At 31.9% G+C, this 20,353-nt stretch overlaps 1 protein-coding gene across 1 annotated transcript; it reads left to right on the top strand.

Annotated features, from left to right (window-relative positions):
• The first annotated feature begins 10,328 nt into the window (after window positions 1-10,328).
• LOC111413326 (Vesicular acetylcholine transporter) lies at window positions 10,329-17,401 on the top strand. Its single transcript, XM_023044251.2, has 3 exons — window positions 10,329-10,573; window positions 10,896-11,252; window positions 11,310-17,401. Exons 2-3 carry the CDS (start codon window positions 11,012-11,014, stop codon window positions 12,824-12,826), a joined length of 1,758 nt encoding a protein of 585 aa, XP_022900019.1. The 5' UTR covers window positions 10,329-10,573; window positions 10,896-11,011; the 3' UTR covers window positions 12,827-17,401.
• Window positions 17,402-20,353: the final 2,952 nt, after the last annotated feature.

Here is a 20,353-nt window from a genome sequence, read left to right as displayed (position 1 = left end):
TATTGGATTTAAGAAATGAAACTTTTTGAGATTATAAAGCAAGAATTAATCTTGATTTTGTTGAACATTTAAAGATTCTACAACTTTTCGTTTAGTAGATATGATTTTTTTAAATTAATTTAACCTAACAGCTGTCAATTTTTTACATGATTAATTAAAAAATAATTTCTGAATAAAGTCATTGGATTTAAGAAATGAAACTTTTTGAAATTATAAAGTAAGAATTAATCTTTATTTTGTTGAAAATCTGAAGATTCTACAATTATTCGTTTTGTAGATATGATTTTTTTAATTTAATCTAACCTAACAGCTGTCAATTTTTTACATGATTAATTAATAAATAATTTCTGAATAAAGTCATTGGATTTAAGAAATGAAACTTTTTGAAATTATAAAGTAAGAATTATTCTTTATTTTGTTGCAAATTTCAATATTCTACAACTTTTCGTTCTGTAGATATGAATTTTTTAATTTAATGTAACCTAACAGCTGTCAATTATTTACACGATTAATTAAAAAATTATTTCTGAGTAAAGTTATCAAAGACTAAAAATGATTTTTCAAAACAGACTTATTCGTTGAAGGGTAGATGCTTTAATTGAGATTTGGAGAATATTTCATATGGATACATTAAAAAATTGATTTTTCACAAATTTATTTAAATAACTTTAAAATTAACAAAATCTTATATTCAGTTTAAAGCTTTGTATGTCAAAAAGTAAAAATAATTTTTCAAAGCGGACTAGTTCGTTGAAAATGTGATGATTTATTTGATAAATAACATCTTCATTTTTGTTTAACGTAAAAAAGGGGAATTGGTGAGCGATTTAGGAACCAATTGGGTATCAAAGATTGAATGACCAGCACTTCCGGTTAGCGTTCGAGAAAATCGTCCGGTTCCTTTGTTGCTTTATCTCCCGGAAAATCTTGGCCCCGCATCCTTTTCCTCTTCGCCCATAACAAATCGAACGAAAATGTTAGAGCATTCTTTTCATTCCTTTTTCTGCAGTTTTTTTCGTGTTTTTCTCTAAAAATAAAAAAAAATGTGATTCCTTTGTCCAAGTTTGGTGTTCATAAAGAATAATAATTACTTTTGTGGCGTAATACAATCATAAAGGAAATGCGCACAAGAGAAATGCCATCTTACCACGAAGATTTTGTACATACGTAGCGGTGGTCGTAAAACGTTCAACTCGTACGTGCTTTATTGGCTGGTTGTAAAGCTTCTCTTCTAAATGAAAGTGAAAAGAACCCAGCTAGAAAAGAAGAATAAGGTTTTAAATTGTTTTTGGCTCCCGGAGGAATTATTTATCTTTTAACATTTTCGATTTAAAAAATTAATTGACGTTGAATGTGAAAAGAAAATCTTAATGGTTTTAGATAAGTGATAAAAAAAATTTAATTAACAAATTATTTAACCTTGTCACGACTGGAAAGGAAGTGATTATGCTCGGGCATAACACTGCCACAGAGTGCTAATGGATTACAAAACGTCGTACGCAATAAAAGAGGTGATCTAATGGTATACCACAATCTAAAGTAATCGTTGTGCTATGCAAATAGGTCATACACGAAGGATACAAGAAAGAAATTTAGTTAAATCAAATTCTCTCAAACGATTAAGATTTTTAAGAAATAAAAATTAAAGCAATGCGCAACGAAAGGGTTTCTTAATGGTTCTCATGTGTAACGTAAATTTGCATACATACACACCTACGAGGTAATAAAATCGACCCCGTTGTTCTAATAATTGTAAAATAGGTCCTTGCTTTTCTAATTTATCTTTAACTTTTACCAACGTGAACATAAAGATTAGAAAAAGAAAACAATGAGATTCTTAATGTTCATTGTTCTAACTTCGAAATCGTTACTATCTTATTAAAAAAAAGGAGAAGATTCGAAATGGGAATAAACCGCGAAGACTAATTAAATCATAGTGTGAAATTACATAATTCCACTTTCATATTTATGACGAATAAGCATATTTACACTCAACAAAGAAAACAGACAGAAACTCTGGTTATGGTAAAATTACACCCAACTTGAACTTGTCGTGTGCAAAGAAAGGTGAAAGTTTTGCTTCCGAAGAAGAACAAATTAGTTGAATCGTCTTTCAAAACAAGAGAGTTAATAAAGTCTTAAAAGTTTCCTTATTTACCTCTTGTTAGTATGAAAAAGCTAACTTCTTCAATATGATTTAGACTAAATTTTTTGCTTGGCTAATTGTGATAAATTGTTTAAACGAAATATTAATCGAAAACTTAGGGGCGGTCCGGTGGTGGAGCCTATCGTAAAGTGGAGGGGGTGTGTCCTGAATTCGTGCTGGTAATCAATACCTTAGAAATGCCAGATCGAACCATACCGAAAAGGTGAAAAGCTTCCTAAAATTCATCTATCAAAAAGGTATATTTTTAGAAATTTACAATGAAAATTTGTGGATCACCTCAAAACTTTTTGTGGTTACAAAGTAAGAATTATTCTTTATTTTGTTGAAAATTTCAAAATTCTACAACTTTTCGTTCTGTAGATATGAATTTTTTAATTTAATGTAACCTAACAGCTGTCAATTATTTACACGATTAATTAAAAAATTATTTCTGAGTAAAGTTATTGGATTGAAAAAATGAAATTTTTTGAGGATATAAAGCAAGAATTAATCTTTATTTTGTTGAAAATTTGAAGACTCTACAACTTTTCGTTTTGTAGATATAAACGTTTTAATTTTACCTAACCTAACAGCTAGCAATTATTTACATGATTAATTAAAAAATTATTTCTTAATAAATTTATTGGAGTTAAGAAATGAAACTTTTTGGGATTATAAAGCAAGAATTAATCTTTATTTTGTTGAACATTTAAAGATTCCACAACTTTTCGTTTAGTAGATATGGTTTTTTTAAATTAATCTAACCTAACAACTGCCAATTTTTTACATGATTAATTAAAAAATAATTTCTGAATATAGTCATTGGATTTAAGAAATGAAACTTTTTGAAATTATAAAGTAAGAATTAATCTTTATTTTGTTGAAAATCTGAAGATTCTACAATTATTCGTTTTGTAGATATGATTTTTTTAATTTAATCTAACCTAACAGCTGTCAATTTTTTACATGATTAATTAATAAATAATTTCTGAATAAAGTCATTGGATTTAAGAAATGAAACTTTTTGAAATTATAAAGTAAGAATTATTCTTTATTTTGTTGAAAATTTCAAAATTTTACAACTTTTCGTTCTGTAGATATGAATTTTTTAATTTAATGTAACCTAACAGCTGTCAATTATTTACACGATTAATTAAAAAATTATTTCTGAGTAAAGTTATTGAATTGAAGAAATGAAACTTTTTGAGGATATAAAGCAAGAATTAATCTTTATTTTGTTGAAAATTTGAAGACTCTACAACTTTTCGTTTTGTAGATATAAACGTTTTAATTTTACCTAACCTAACAGCTAGCAATTATTTACATGATTAATTAAAAAATTATTTCTTAATAAATTTATTGGATTTAAGAAATGAAACTTTTTGGGATTATAAAGCAAGAATTAATCTTTATTTTGTTGAACATTTAAAGATTCCACAACTTTTCGTTTAGTAGATATGATTTTTTTAAATTAATCTAACCTAACAACTGCCAATTTTTTATATGATTAATTAAAAAATAATTTCTGAATATAGTCATTGGATTTAAGAAATGAAACTTTTTGAAATTATAAAGTAAGAATTAATCTTTATTTTGTTGAAAATCTGAAGATTCTACAATTATTCGTTTTGTAGATATGATTTTTTTAATTTAATCTAACCTAACAGCTGTCAATTTTTTACATGATTAATTAATAAATAATTTCTGAATAAAGTCATTGGATTTAAGAAATGAAACTTTTTGAAATTATAAAGTAAGAATTATTCTTTATTTTGTTGAAAATTTCAAAATTCTACAACTTTTCGTTCTGTAGATATGAATTTTTTAATTTAATGTAACCTAACAGCTGTCAATTATTTACACGATTAATTAAAAAATTATTTCTGAGTAAAGTTATTGGATTGAAGAAATGAAACTTTTTGAGGATATAAAGCAAGAATTAATCTTTATTTTGTTGAAAATTTGAAGACTCTACAACTTTTCGTTTTGTAGATATAAGCTTTTTAATTTTACCTAACCTAACAGCTAGCAATTATTTACGTGATTAATTAAAAAATTATTTGTTAATAAATTTATTGGATTTAAGAAATGAAACTTTTTGGGATTATAAAGCAAGAATTAATCTTTATTTTGTTGAAAATTTGAAGACTCTACAATTTTTCGTTTTGTAGATATAATCTTTTTAATTTTACTTACCGGAATCACATTGATGATGTAACATCAATATACCGGACAGTATAAAATAAAATAATATATTAAGCCTAAAATTGTTCATAAAAATAAACCGTTAGAAACAAATCAATTTTAATGTTTCAATCAATTCCCTTATTTTCATCATATTTAGTATTTACTCCACAAAAAAAATGTTGCGTAATGACAGCAATTTCATTCATAATTGGAATTGAAACCAATAAACCAAACTAAAAATGGCAACATTTTATCACTTTTGTGCAGAAGCAATTATTAACTCTTACATAACGAGTTTATTTTTTCAGAGATTTTTTTGTATAGATTAAAAGTTATATGTATTTACAATTATTCTATTGAAACTGGAGTTCGTACACACGGCGAGAATATAAAATATTCATGCAAACACGCAGAGGTCGAGGTATTGATCCGACCCTTTTGTGCCTCCAGGGCCCCCATTTACCTGCCGTCGACGTCACCGTTTCACATGTACACCAATTCATTCATCTCGTTCCACCACGATTTTAAGAAAAAAAATTATTTAGTAACAACAACCCCTTTTTCAGTTATTTTTAGATAAGTACTTTTTCCTTTATTAACAAAGTGGGTGTTATCGAAAAGGGGAGAAGAAGCGGAATCAAAGGTAAAGTGGTTTTGTGAGGGTCAAGTGTGGTTTTAGAAAGAAAAAAAAATGTAGTAACGAGAAGAGGAGGTTGTGTCGTTGAATTTATTAACAATAACGATCAATGATAAAAATAGAAAATGTTGTCGTTTTATTTACCAAAATAATAAGTTGGTCATCTTAAATAAAAAGGAATGTCGTAATTTGCAGCTGCAAAAGTAAGAGGTGATTAAAGTCAACGAGATGAACGAGATATTGAAATAAATTTGCGGTTGTTTCAAAATCGACGTTTTCCTTTCGGGAAAGAGAACGGATCATCTTCGTCGCGATCCCCAAGATGAGACCCAAGCCGGGTCTAATAGTAATCGTCGTCTCTAAAATGACAAATTACCTTTCCATATGAATCTTTTAAAATGTACACCGCGCACGACTTCGTTAAACCGTCTGGAAACGCAATTAAAGGACGAAACGAAATAGAGGTTTGGAGGAGGATAGCAACTCTATTCTCGAAATCGGGACCAAGGACGATGAAAAAGCGGCCGTCATTAAGGGATAATGAGAGCTAGTGGTGTAGTGAAACGGTGTCGAAACCTCAACGTTTTCTAACACCGCTAATAACGTTACTAGACGATTATTTACCAATTCAAAGGCAATTTAATTTTGCCCCTCGCTCTAAAAATATTAAAATTAAAATTATTATCAAAAACAATAAAAATAAAACTTTGTAAAATAAAAGTTGTTCAAGACGATTTAGATAATTTCGCAAATTCCCCGGATAATAATAACAAAGGCTTGCTTTTCCATCTCACGATCGTGTAACCATCTTCGAGAGTTAGAATGTGAGGCAACATTATTGTTGCATATCTACGGCGATTGTTGGACGCCTAATTGGTCTAATTGGACCACCGCTTCGTATATACTTACAAGAATATGGCATTTATTATTAGGTTCACTATCCGATCGTTCAAAATGAATGGGAACCGTTAAATTACCGATTCACTCGATTCCTTTATTATATTATTAGATATTTTGAAAGTTAACTTAACATTTCTTCACACTTATTTTAAAATTTAATTAAAAAACTATTTTGTACACCCCGGCCTTAATGTTTAAGATTAAAAAGAGAAGAATGTAGAGAAAATAATCAAGAAATCCCTGCGCAACATTTTTCCTTTTCCTGCGACTTTAAATGTTTTTTGATTGAAACAATGTCTTTCTGCGCACTGCAAGGCTTCAAGGCTTTTGTGGCTGCTATGACCATCTAATAATAACAGAATCATAAAAGATATGTAGGGATTGGGTTAGCCATTTTGCCAAAATTGTACCTAATGCCGTTTCTTTCTGCTATTTCGTATTTCAAATCTGAGCTGGTTAGACCAAAAAAACCATAATTTCTTTAATTCTATAGATTTTGGAGTTACGATTTTTTTGAATTCAATTCATGTACCACAAGGACTTTAAATTAAGATAAATAATTCATATCGTATAAGTCTTTTGAAGTAATAAATTGTGATCACTCATCTCTATTCCACACCATTCACCTATACCAGTACGTTTCAAAACACGCTTTCTTTCTAATAATTTATAGCTGAATTGTAATTTGACGGAAAAGTAAAAAATAAATTATTCTGTTAATCAATATTTTATTTTTAATCCTCTTACAAAGTGACATGTACAAGTAATAAAAGCAGGATAGTAATTTTCATTTACATCTACCGTGTAATTAACTTCCCACGACCGAAAACAGCACGCGCTTGCGTTCGCAATTAACTCTCATTGAAATTGACATGCATTATACGCAATTCTCTGCGTAATACAAACGTCTATTGTGCATATACAAGATTTCTACATTTTGTTGTATTCTGAGAGCCAACAAAAAGAAATAATTTTAAAACATGATTGTTAATGTAATGTAAGTTAATGTAGTTCGTGAAATTCTGTTTTAGACACACACTGGTCATTAGGGAGTTGCAAATTGTCACGTGTCTAGTGCAGGAGGTGGCCTCTAGGGGGTCGCTTTTGTGGGGTTCGGGATCTCGCGGTATTTGAATTTTCCATTAGATATCGCCCCGAGATTATTCGAAACCCTGCCTAAATGGCCGGTTTCTCTCCTCATTTCGAATGCCGCTCGTTTCTTTCTCGTCTTTATTTTACCTTCTCGAGGATCAACGTCACCGAACCGATGTTGGAACGATAACGAAGTTGTTTGCCAAGAAACGGATCACGTACTCAAAATAAAAAAGAACTTTTTACATACATTAAGTTTCACTTTTTTTTTTTTAACAAATAAATTTAATTAATTAAGAGAGATAATTGTTTTAATTTTGGATAGAGTTCGTGGTTTTGAGTTTTCATCTCATTAATTATACTCTATTTTTTAATTCCAAGGAGTGTTTTCAAATTGAAGCGCCAAAAAGAAGGGTTGCTTCTAGGTCTTGTGTTAGTTCTAGTGATAGTGCTAGTATAAAACCAAAACTAACACTAGACCGAGAACTAGAAATTCAGATTTAGCCGCACATCTCTCAAGACCGCTAAACCTGAATGATTCTAGTTCTAGGTCATTCTAGTTCTAGGTCTAGTGTTATACCAGCACTATGCAGAACTAAGACTATACCTAGAACTAGAATCATTTGGGTTTAGCCGTCTTTAAAGACGTGCGGTTTAGCCGCACGTCTTTAAAGACGGCTAAACCCAAATGATTCTAGTTCTAGGTATAGTGTCACTTCTAGTTTTGCACTTGCACTGTCATTAGAACTAATATTAGACCTGGAACTAGAAGCATTCGGGGTTAGCCGCACGTCTCTCAAGACGGCTAAACCTGAATGATTCTAGTTCTAGGTCTAGTACTAGTTCTAGTGTTACACTAGCAGTGTTACTATATAGAACTAACACTATACCTAGAACTAGAATCATTTGGGTTTAGCCGCACGTCTCCCAAGACGGCTAAACCCGAATGATTCTAGTTCTAGATCTAGTGGTAGTTCTAGTGTTATCCTAGCACTGTTACTACGTAGAACTAAGACTATACCTAGAACTAGTTCTAGTGTTACACTAGCAGTGTTACTATATAGAACTAACACTATACCTAGAACTAGACACTTCTAGTTTTGCACTTGCACTGTCATTAGAACTAATATTAGACCTGGAACTAGAAGCATTCGGGGTTAGCCGCACGTCTCTCAAGACGGCTAAACCTGAATGATTCTAGTTCTAGGTCTGGTACTAGTTCTAGTGTTACACTAGCAGTGTTACTATACAGGGTGCCCATTATGTATGGAATATAGCATATATCTTGGTAGGTATCAACTTTATAAAAAAACATTTTATACAAAAGTTGTTTAATATTTTATTTGCCATAATAAGACTGCATTCAATTGTTTTTAATTCAGAAAACAACTGAGTAACGAATAATACTTACATTTTTTAAATGGCAATGTGTTCTTTCGTTAGGCTCATTTGACAGAGATTACTTTTCTCTTTACGATGGCGTAAAACATCAGAAAATTCTTGAAAAAAATTTAAAAATTGTTCATTAATAAAAATTAATCAATAACATTAATCTAGATATCCGAGATCGTCAAGTACCACGAATTATTACCGGAAATTAAATTTACATACAAATAAACGAAAAATTAGCGTACTTCTCCAATAATTCTAGGTACTTCGAGGTACTTGACGATCTCGGATATCTAGATTAATGTTATTAGTTAAATTTTCTTAATAAACAATCTTTACATTTTTTTCAAAAATTTTCTGATATAAGGGTACTAAAATTTTACGACATCGTAAAGAGAAAAGAAATCTCTATCAAATGAGCCTAACGAAAGGGTACATTGCCATTTAAAAAACTTCAAGTGTTATTCGTTGCTCATTTGTTTTCTGAAATAAAAACAATTGAATGGTGTCTTATTGTGGCAAATAAAATATTAAACAACTTTTGTATAAAATGTTTTTTTATAAAGTTGATACCTACCAAGATATATGCTATATTCCATACATAATGGGCACCCTGTATAGAACTAACACTATACCTAGAACTAGACACTTTTAGTTTTGCACTTGCACTGTCATTAGAACTAATATTAGACCTAGAACTAGAAGCATTCGGGGTTAGCCGCACGTCTCTCAAGACGGCTAAACCTGAATGATTCTAGTTCTAGGTCTAGTACTAGTTCTAGTGTTACACTAGCAGTGTTACTATATAGAACTAACACTATACCTAGAAGTAGACACTTCTAGTTTTGCACTTGCACTGTCATTAGAACTAATATTAGACCTGGAACTAGAAGCATTCGGGGTTAGCCGCACGTCTCTCAAGACGGCTAAACCTGAATGATTCTAGTTCTGGGTCTAGTACTAGTTCTAGTGTTACACTAGCAGTGTTACTATATAGAACTAATACTATACCTAGAACTAGAATCATTTGGGTTTAGCCGCACGTCTCCCAAGACGGCTAAACCCGAATGATTCTAGTTCTAGGTCTAGTACTAGTTCTAGTGTTACACTAGCAGTGTTACTATATAGAACTAACACTATACCTAGAAGTAGACACTTCTAGTTTTGCACTTGCACTGTCATTAGAACTAATATTAGACCTGGAACTAGAAGCATTCGGGGTTAGCCGCACGTCTCTCAAGACGGCTAAACCTGAATGATTCTAGTTCTAGGTCTAGTACTAGTTCTAGTGTTACACTAGCAGTGTTACTATATAGAACTAATACTATACCTAGAAGTAGAATCATTTGGGTTTAGCCGCACGTCTCCCAAGACGGCTAAACCCGAATGATTCTAGTTCTAGATCTAGTGGTAGTTCTAGTGTTATCCTAGCACTGTTACTACGTAGAACTAAGACTATACCTAGAACTAGAAGCATTCGGGTTTAGCCGCAATTTTCTCAAAACGGCTGAACCTGAATGATTCCAGTTGTAGGTCTAGTGTTAGTTCTAGTGATAGTGTAAAACTAGAACTGACACTAGACCTAGAACTAAAAACATTCGGATTTAGCCACACGTCTCTTAAGACGGCGAAATCCGAATGATTCTAGTGGTAGGTCTTGTTTTATTATTATTTGTTTATTCAGGTTGATTTATATGTGCATAAAATTATAATTAAAGCAAAAATCATAATAAGACATGTTATGGCACGTCCTTTAGATTTATATATAGAACGAAAGTAACACAATAACGTCATTCAAATAATCATAAATAATCGAAAAGTTGAAACACGCCTACATTTTGATAGTTTGGGCGTGGATTTCCGGCACCTCCACCAATATTCTGGCTGAATCAAAAGCGCCGGTCTGGGTCGTTATGACGACGATCCGCCCCCCGTCGACGAAGCGTCGCGACGCCGATCGACGCCTGTACACCTCGAGCGGCCGAACTGAAAGCAGTCGCAGCTGCCAACCACCACAACCGCGCGAAAAAAAAATCCGAAAAGAATCGAGTATCCAAAAAAAGTTTCAAATTTCGAGATAAATTAAAAACGTTAGTTTTTCAAAGTGGATCAAAGACAGAAAGACGCCGGCGTCGGCGGTTTTGGTTTCTTCGGCGCCTCAACGGCGTCAAATATTCGAGGGATTTTTTCTACCCGGTTCGGAAACGCTTTATCCGATACAGGTAAGAAAAAGAAACCTATTCATTTTATAATTCTCGAGTTAACTTATTAGAGTGGTTTATGATTTTATAACAAGATGGCTACCTAGGTTTCAAAATGGCCGCGATCAATAGTTATAACCCGGTTACGTCATTTATATATTAATCACCAAAAAAGTTAAATTAGCATAAGTTTTACTGAGTGTTTGTGTACTAAGTGCAACTCAAATTTAATTGGGGTGTGGGAGGAGGAGAAGCAGTGCCTCCCCTCCCGTCTCAAAAAAAAGAACAAAATAATTAACGCAGTCCAAACAACCTCTGATTACTCTTCCTTTCTGTCCTCCAGGTTAAAGGGATGGCACTGCGACTAGCTCCAACCACACCCCAGCAACTCAAGAAAGAAGTACGAGAAGAAGACGTTTAAATTGAAAGTCAAAAGTTAGAAGCGAAAGAATTTTCGAAATGGCTGGTCCGAGAACCATCCCCATCATCAACATGGAACTAAGTGAACTGAAAGACGTCGTTTGGAACAAGTTGCAAGAACCAAGATCGCAGCGTAAATTAATTTTGGTGATCGTTTCGATCGCTTTGCTTTTGGATAATATGCTGTACATGGTTATAGTTCCTATTATTCCGGATTATCTCCGGTACATAGGTGCTTATGCAGATGACCCGATTGATGAAAATGTTACAGTAGCTCCAGGTAAATTTTTCTAACTTCAAGACAAGCTAAGACAGTAACATGTCAATTTCTTTAAAGGTGAACCATTTAAACATAAACATCACGGCCAAGATTCCGCCACCGGTATTTTATTTGCATCAAAAGCTATCGTACAATTAATGGTAAATCCATTTTCGGGAGCTCTAATCGATCGAATCGGCTATGATGTTCCCATGATGATTGGATTAACCATAATGTTCCTTTCAACGGCAGTTTTCGCTTGTGGAAGAAGTTATTCGTTACTATTTTTCGCGCGAAGCCTTCAAGGTGTAGGTTCGGCTTTCGCGGATACTTCCGGTTTGGCAATGATCGCGGATCGATTCACCGAGGAGAACGAACGATCGAAAGCTTTAGGAATAGCTTTAGCGTTCATTAGTTTCGGGTGTTTGGTCGCGCCGCCATTCGGTGGAGCTTTGTATCAATTCGCCGGCAAAGAAGTTCCATTTTTAATACTCGCTTTCGTCTCGTTGATAGACGGTTTTATGTTATTGTTGGTGATGAAACCGATTAAAACGCAAATTAAAGAGGCTCAAGTGAGTAAACCCCCTTCAGTACCCATTTGGAGGTTATTCATGGATCCTTATATTGCCGTATGTTCCGGGGCTTTGATGATGTCTAATGTAGCTTTGGCGTTTTTGGAACCAACGATTTCGTTGTGGATGGAAGATAATTTAACGACCGAAAATTGGAAAGTTGGAATAATTTGGCTGCCGGCATTTTTCCCGCACGTCTTTGGGGTTATCTTAACGGTAAAAATGGCGAAGAAGTATCCTCATTATCAATGGTTAATGGCGGCCTGTGGATTGGCTTTAGAAGGACTTTGTTGTTTCATCATTCCATTCGCATCATCCTACAAAGTCTTAATGATTCCAATTTGCGGAATATGTTTTGGAATCGCGTTAATCGACACTGCTTTACTTCCAACACTCGGTTATCTTGTTGATGTTCGATACGTTTCTATATATGGGAGCATTTATGCGATTGCAGACATTTCTTATTCGGTGGCTTACGCGATCGGTCCGATTATAGCCGGAGGAGTTGTTGAAGCAATCGGATTTACCGCCCTCAACTTCGGAATCGCAATCTCAAACTTATTATACGCGCCGGTTTTGAGATATTTAAAGGATATTTATGATTTTAAACCGTTTGAGAACGAAGCTAATATTTTAATGGGCGATCCTCCGAACAAAGAGTATCAAACTTATAGTTTACAAGATCATCAAAAAGTGAATACTGAAGAATTCAAAAATCATCTTGAATATTCCCAACAACAAGAAACCAATTTAGATCGAAATGAAGTTAATGGGTATCAACAAGGCTATCAACAAGGTCAGCAACAAGAATATCAACAGCAAGGGTATCCACAACAAGGATTTCCACAACAAGGATATCAACAGCAAGGTTACCAACAACAAGGATTTCAGCAGCAAGATTATCAACAGAATCAAAGTAGAAGAGCTCTTCCTGAACAGCCTCAAGGAAATCCTAATCCTTTTCGAGGTCCCGAACAACAACAATCGGCTGTAAGAAATCCTTTTAGACAAGGTTTTAATTAAACGAAAATTTTTCTGAGGGTTGTGTAGTTGCAGAAAAACATTAAGGTAAGAATTAAGATTAATGGGTGATGTAAAGATACTAAATTAAAAATGAAACATTAAAAAGTACTCCCAGTTTCAATAAAAATGGTACGAAAGCAAAATTTTATTTTCGCTGAGTTGCAAGTTAATGCTGAAGTGGAGATTTTGTTAATGTTAATCGCTTTAAATTTTTAGATTGTGCAAATTAGTTCACTTTTTCTTGTAAATAATGTAGATAAGTGGACATTTTTTTTTTGTTCACCTTGATTGCTAAAATTTTTGAAAAAATGTTGATATATTTATTATTTTTTTTAATTTCAATCTGTAAATACACAAATTTAACGTGGCATATCTATTAATAAATACAAGATAATATCGTATGATTAATACAAAAAATTGAGAATTCAACTTCAATTTAATATCAAAATAATTTTTGTTTCTTAAAAAATAAAGCTTAGACAAAAAAAGCAGTGAAGGCCGTGAATGGGCGGTATTGCAGTGGGACTTTTTTCCAAAGATTAGCAATTATCCCGTGGCTTCTTTCTGTTGCTGCACTTAACGCAGGCATACTTAGTATCTTGACCGCTAGTTTGTTTAAGTCACGGGATGTAATTTTTCTACGGATTTTAAAACATAGTTTTTGTAATTCGCGACGGTAATGAAAGCTCTAACAGTACTCAAACGGGTGCTGTAATGAGACTCCTTACAGCATCCGATGCTGTAATGAGATTTTAGTAACATTTTATGGAACCAGTTCAAGTTGGTGACATTGGGTCATTAATTTTTCTAGTTGTCAATGTGACAATTTTTGTCTATGGATGTTTAAACACGTTCTTAGCATCGAATACAAGGTCCACAATGATGAGAATATTGAACACTGAGCAATTTCTCTTATTTTAGGAGGTGTACAGGGTGGTTCAAATTCGATGTCCGAATAGGCTAACTCGGAAACTATAAGAGTTAGAAAAAAAGTAGTTTACATGTAGGTGATCTCGTTTTTCGAGAAACTGCTAATGCCGAAAACCTCATAGCGCTATCGTCTTTTGTTTTTCCCCTAGAGGCCAAAATTGAAAATATCGTCAAACCAATAAGTGCATTTATCTTGGTTATTATTATAGGTGGAGTATTATAACTACGACTTTATATGGACACTTTTTTACAGAGAATTTCATGACGTAGTCAAAAAAAATTTTTCGGTTTTAGATTTTGAGATATCATGAGAATCTTCGTTTTTTTAAATGGTAACAACCGCTAATTATTCACTTATTAAATTCGTTATTTTTTTCTGATTACAAAAATATAGGGTTCGACCGGTCTATTTCTTATTGTTTTAGAATAAAGCTAAAAATAAACTTTTTTTATAAAATTTCCATCTAGTGTCGTCGAGGAAATTAAATTTACAGTTTCCTGTAAGTTACAGGGCGGTAGGTAAAATCTAAAAAGTTAATAATTAAATACTAAGATAACTTCTGGTATTTAAAAACAAATAATTTTTTAATATGTAACATTCTAACATGTCAAACTTTTCAAAATTTTCGTAATTGATCTTAAAAACAGGATTTTTAAAGTGACACTTCAGAAAATTTTTTAATACAAACAAATGTTGCTATGTTTATTTGAATTAAAAAAAAAACATGCCATCTATCGATAATTTATTAAGTCATTTACAAATAATATTAAATCGCAATAAAAAATGTGAAATAATGCAATCTATTCCAACTTTTGTGTAAAACATATATAAATTAAACAGTTCAACAAATATATTTGTTTCAAATATCAGAAATTTGTTTTTTTAATTTTTAGTTATAGAACAGTAATTTACAGGAAACTGTAAATTTAATTTCTTGGACGACACTAAAAGAAAAGTTTATTTTTAGTTTTATTCTAAAACAATAAGAAATAGACCTGTCAAACCCTATATTTTTGTAATCAGAAAAAAATAACGAATTTATTAAGCGAATAATCAGTGGTTGTTTCCATTTAAAAAAACGAAAATTGTGATAATATCTCAAAATCTAAACCCGAACAATTTTTTTTGACTACGTCATCAAATTCTCTGTAAAAAAGTGTCCATATAATGTCTTAGTTATAATACTCCACCTATAATAATAACCAAGATAATAACATTTGCGGGTTTTACGATATTTTCAATTTTGGCCTCTAGCAGAAAAACAAAAGACGATAGCGCTATGAGGTTTTCGGCATTAACAGTTTCTCGAAAAACGAGATCATGACATGTAAGCTACTTTTTTTCTAACTCTTATAGTTTCCGAGTTAGCCTATTCGGACATCGAATTTGAACCATCCTGTACATGAAACATTTTTTTCAGGTGAATACATTTTGTGTTTTGACAGTTTCTAATTGTCAATTCAAATTTCTATTTTCAAGTGTTACGGTGTTACCAACTGCTGCATACCTATTTCCCTACATTGTCAAAATTTATTTTATTTTTGTTAAAAAAAAGGATAAAAACGCGAATTACAAAAAATAGCATAAAAAACACGTTTCATAAGACTTAAAGCACTCATTCATTCAACATGAATTCGTGCATTTCAAGCGTGTCTTACGAAACTTATTTTTTAATATACTATTTCCTTCTTTAGATCGATAAAGGGCCAATTCTGCCATTACCTCTGCAGACTCATTTGGGCTTGTTACAGTAAACTCTGTTATTTGTATTTGTTCATCTCTATTAAGATGAATTCCATTAAAACTTAGATCTAGAATATTTGCAGCAACATAGACTGGATTTATTCCCATTTGTTTTCTCTTGATTAAAAAGTTTTTTACTTCCCTTTACTCTTGGTTAAGCAAAAGGCTTTAGGAAAGGACTGTTTCAAAATGACTTTCCAAGTCATAGATGCATTCAGCTACTTGAGGTAACCTTGATTTATCTCCTTCCAATTGAGTTTACCAGTGTTTATTGAAATTAAGAAATGAAACTTATTTTAAATTGAAGCTTAAAGCTTTCTGTTTAAATCGATATATAATAATCATTGGGTTGAATTAGAAAAATATTGGGAAAAAGAGTATTGAGTTAAAACTAACATTTTCGTATAACCTAAAAGTATCGCAAACGTCAAGTTGACGTGTTAAAATTTTTTGACAACATGCAAATGTCAATTTTGACGTTTTAATCAAACGATATTTATATAATTACATATAAGATATATAGAATTAAGAAATTAGTATTAAGAAAATAATTTGGATTAAAAAAAGATTTTTCTTTGATTTTCCCATTTTTAAATATACCCAAATATATCAACTGAGATCGCATACATATCAGAATCGCAAGATTCCTCTTAATCTTAAGGAGATAAGTGATATTCGATTAGGATTAGGGCAACAAAAACTATTAAAAAAAAATGTTATGTATACATCACACACAAATATATCTATACACAAGTAGTATTTAAGGATGGAACGATTTTCGCTTGGGTTTCGTTGAATTTCACCGAAAAGATTAGAAAAACATATTTAATTTTATTTCGTAAATTTTTCAACTTGACTCGACAATAGCGTCAATTCTAGCGTGCGAAAAAAAGAGATAATTAAAAAAGTCGTACTCTATATTATCCATATATTATATTACACGGATTTGTACATTGTACAGAAACGAGTTAATTTGACGTTAATCTATAAATACGTTCAGAAAGTGGCCAGAATAAAATTGCTCAGCTCAAAGAAAACTTGTATAGAGGATGTAATCGTAAAAAATCCTTGTATATATTCAAATATCTGGATTTAGATCCCTCCAGATAATTAAACATTGATTTTTAAATTTTTAACCAAACGATTTTTTCCTTATTTTTCTTAATGGGCAAGCAATAAAGAATAAAGACGATTCATTTCGAATTTAAAATAGATTATACTTGAAACATCGAAAGTGCAACATATACATATCCACTTTGGACTTCGTAGAGATGCCTTTAAAAAAACTTAATGTAAGAAGCTTATTTCGACGTAAAAAATTTAAACATATCAGCTAAGCATATCAGAAAAAAGCACTTTTCAACCTAGAATTAAACCTAGAAAAAGTACTTAAATCTTTAATTGTTGACGGTTTCTTCCAATTTATAAATGGTAAATGCAAAAAAAATCCTAATTAAATAAACTGTAGAAATAAACACAAAACTAGCGTATTAATAAAATAAAGAAATAAAATCGGCGTTTCCCCTCCCTTTTTAATATAAATACAAAATCAAAAAAAAAAGAAGAAATAAATATTAAGTGTTTTTGAATGTATTATTGTAAAATGTAAATCACAATTTAGTGATTAACATAATTAGTGGTAAACCCAAATAGGCTTAACTACAAATAATAATAAATAATTAAGACAACTTTATTATTATTATTATTATTACGTTACTTTAAAAGAAAAATTTTTAAATAATGATGTTATCGATTCGAAACTTTTTAAATTTCATTAAAATGAAATGAATGCTTTTTTTAATTTAACAATTATTGCTATAATTCATTTTGTATTATATAAAACAAGATTTATTTTGTGTTGAAAATGATTTTTAAAATAAACGATCATTGTTAACGGAAAATGTTGGAATTTTTCTTATAATTCCTCTTTGTTATTATTTATTAACCAAATTTGACACGGCTATTAAAATGTCGCTAAGACACGTGTTCAGGAAACGTTTTCGTTATTGCGATTGTAGCCGAGTCATTATCAGATTGTAATTAAAATACGGCTGGGGCGCACCCGTAATTGACTAATTCCGACGACCCCCTTTTCGTTGTACGACCAGAGGGCAACCGCATGGCAAATTCACCCCCAAAGCTCTTTGTTATCTCACCCCTAAGTCTGGTCTACGTGAGAGTTTCCCCCACATTTATATTATCAGCCTGTACCTTTGTATACATCGACACACAGTAAAAGAGTTTCAATTTATTCTTATTTTTTAAGGTCAAAATAGAAAATGAGATTTTCTTCGTACAGATCTCAATCACATTCTAGTTAATGAAACGTCATCAGAGACGACATTCGATGCGTGTGTAGCAAATTGATGGGTCACCTTCGGGAATACGGGAGATGAGATGAAACGCCCTGAAGCAAAAGCTTTCTGACGCAGGAAACGAGGTTGTGCCCCTCAATTTCATGTTCCCCCCCGAAAATTGGATTTGGCCTAATCGATGCTCGGCCAAATTAAATAAAGATGCTTAGAAAAGCGAAAACTTGGTCCCTTTTTTATTTTCAAACAACAAATAGATTTTTTTTTTGTCATAATCATAATCTTACAAGTAAAGAGTTTTAGGGAAGGTTGTGCAAGAAATTTGGGGATGATGTAGAGATGGGATAAACTTCGGGAAGTAATAACCTCTAATATTCAGCACCCTGCTGCGTTACGATGCTTTCGGTATGACAAATATATGGACTGGGAGCATTTCGGAGCATTGTTCCTTCGTATTGTGCTAAGGGGAAAGTTGATACATTAATATTCATAAGTTTTATTATGACTGGATCCCGGTTGCGATGCTCTTTGAATTCTACGCGAAACACCCTAGGGAGAAGAAGCTTTCATTCCATTTTTGCATTGTAGATAATAAGTTGAAGGGGAAAATAAAAAAAACTTTTTGCGAGATCACACAACATCGAAATATTTTTTAATTTTATTGAAATCGTGAGTTAAAATAACAATTAAAAATTAATTGTTGGCTTTCAGAGGATCTTGTGATAAATTATCTACCAAAAATAATTAAAAATTTCTAGGACTCGTACAATTATTGGCAAATGTTGACTCTATCATGGAGGAGCATGTCAAATTAGCAATAAATGGTGAGAGGTGTATTGTGGCAAAAATATACAAAATGAATTGAAAGAATTAATGGCATCACAAATTAAATCTACAATATTATCTCACATAAAGAATTGAAAGTATTTTGCAATCATACCTGACTGTACAGGGTGTCCCAATTTCGATGTCCGCATAGACCATCTCCGAAACTAAAAGAGATAGAAAAAAAGTAGCTTACATGTCATGATCTCGTTTTTCGAAAACTCCGAACAGCTATCGTCTTTTGTTTTCGCTCTATCGGCAAAAACTGAAAATTTTGCAAAAACGACAATCGCGAATATCTCACTTATTATCAAAGATGGAGTATTATAAATAAAACATTATATGGGCAATTTTTTACGAAAAATTCAGTGGCGTAGGTAGAATTTTTTTCCCATCTTTTATTTTCGAGATTTTAGACGTAACTTTATTTTTTTAAACGGAAACCATAGTTGGCTATGACTTAAAATAATTTGTTATTTTCTTCTGATAACAAATATATATTATAGTTTGTGGGGTATATTTCTTATAGTTATTGAATAATTAACGAAAATTCATTTTGTTCCATCTAAATCTAATGTATATATTTAAAAGTTAATGTTGCTATGGTGATAACTAAGGCACGGAACTTTTGTGACAAAAGAATACGAGTGGCTTCCTAGAAAACTAGCCAATGAGAACAAGTGGAGGGGGGAAATCGTATCGTTTTGTTACAAAAGTTTCGTGCCCTAGTGATAACCATACATACTATGATGGAATATAATGTATCAATTTTTTTTGTTCTTTCTAAAACTATTGTATGTATTTAAAACTTAATGTTGTTATGGTGATAACCATACCATGAGGGAAAGCATTGTTTCCAATTAGGTTTTGTCAAAGTTAGTAGCAAGGAGTTTGTAGTAGTATTTAAAAATTCACTAACAACTCTGGCATTATGTGCTGGTGCTCCGTCATATTGAAAATATATCATTTGAGACATATTTAGTGCCAAATTGTCGACCAAAGGCTCAAGTGCTGCCTTAATATATTGAGGTATTTCTCTGAGTTTAAGTTTTTATGGTAGATACTATATGGCAAAATTCTATTATCTAAAAGGGCACACCATACATTGAACCCCAAGCTTCTTTGAACACTCAGAGACTTCTTCGGTCCAGATAACATTTTGAACAAACAGCAGACTATTTAATTTTTCTAAATATCATCTACAAAATTCTAATCTTCGATTGACTTTTGTATGGTTTATACTTATTTTTCTTTCATATTCGGGAGCAACGGCTTTTGGGTCAGACGTCTTGTTGCAATTTCTCTTGCAGGTCATTTTGGTATGTTTTTGTATGTGGTTTGGGGAAGGACCAAATATCTATTAAATTTTCTGCTAACCGGCTGAAGGTTCTTACGTGCGGTTGTCTTCTTTTTGGATATCTTGTGAAATAAAATTCCGCGGCTAACGTCGCATTCTTATCTGATAACATATAGCATTCCATCATGCTATATTTTTCATAATTTTCGAAATTCATTGTATAGTTTTACTCAGTTTTGTTATATTTTGACACTTAACATGCTGATGCATCGTACCAGCATATAATGCCAGAGTTGTTATCGAATTTTTAAATACAAACTTTGGCAATTATTTGATACATTATGTTGCATCATAGTATGTATGATTATCACCATAGCAACATTAACTTTTAAATACATACATTAGTTTTAGATAGAACA

Source organism: Onthophagus taurus, chromosome 10 (genome assembly GCF_036711975.1).
Source record: "Onthophagus taurus isolate NC chromosome 10, IU_Otau_3.0, whole genome shotgun sequence".
Taxonomy (NCBI): domain Eukaryota; kingdom Metazoa; phylum Arthropoda; class Insecta; order Coleoptera; family Scarabaeidae; genus Onthophagus; species Onthophagus taurus.
Note: the sequence above shows the minus strand (reverse complement) of the source record. Positions and strands in the feature narration are given on the sequence as shown.

What these genes read in the sequence shown, in the direction of transcription:
- LOC111413326 (XM_023044251.2), top strand. Translation starts at nt 11,012, where the DNA reads ATGGCTGGTCCGAGAACCATCCCCATCATCAACATGGAACTAAGTGAA. An exon ending in AAATGTTACAGTAGCTCCAG is followed by an intron (nt 11,253 to 11,309) that starts GTAAATTTTTCT and finishes ATTTCTTTAAAG; the next exon opens with GTGAACCATTTAAACATAAA.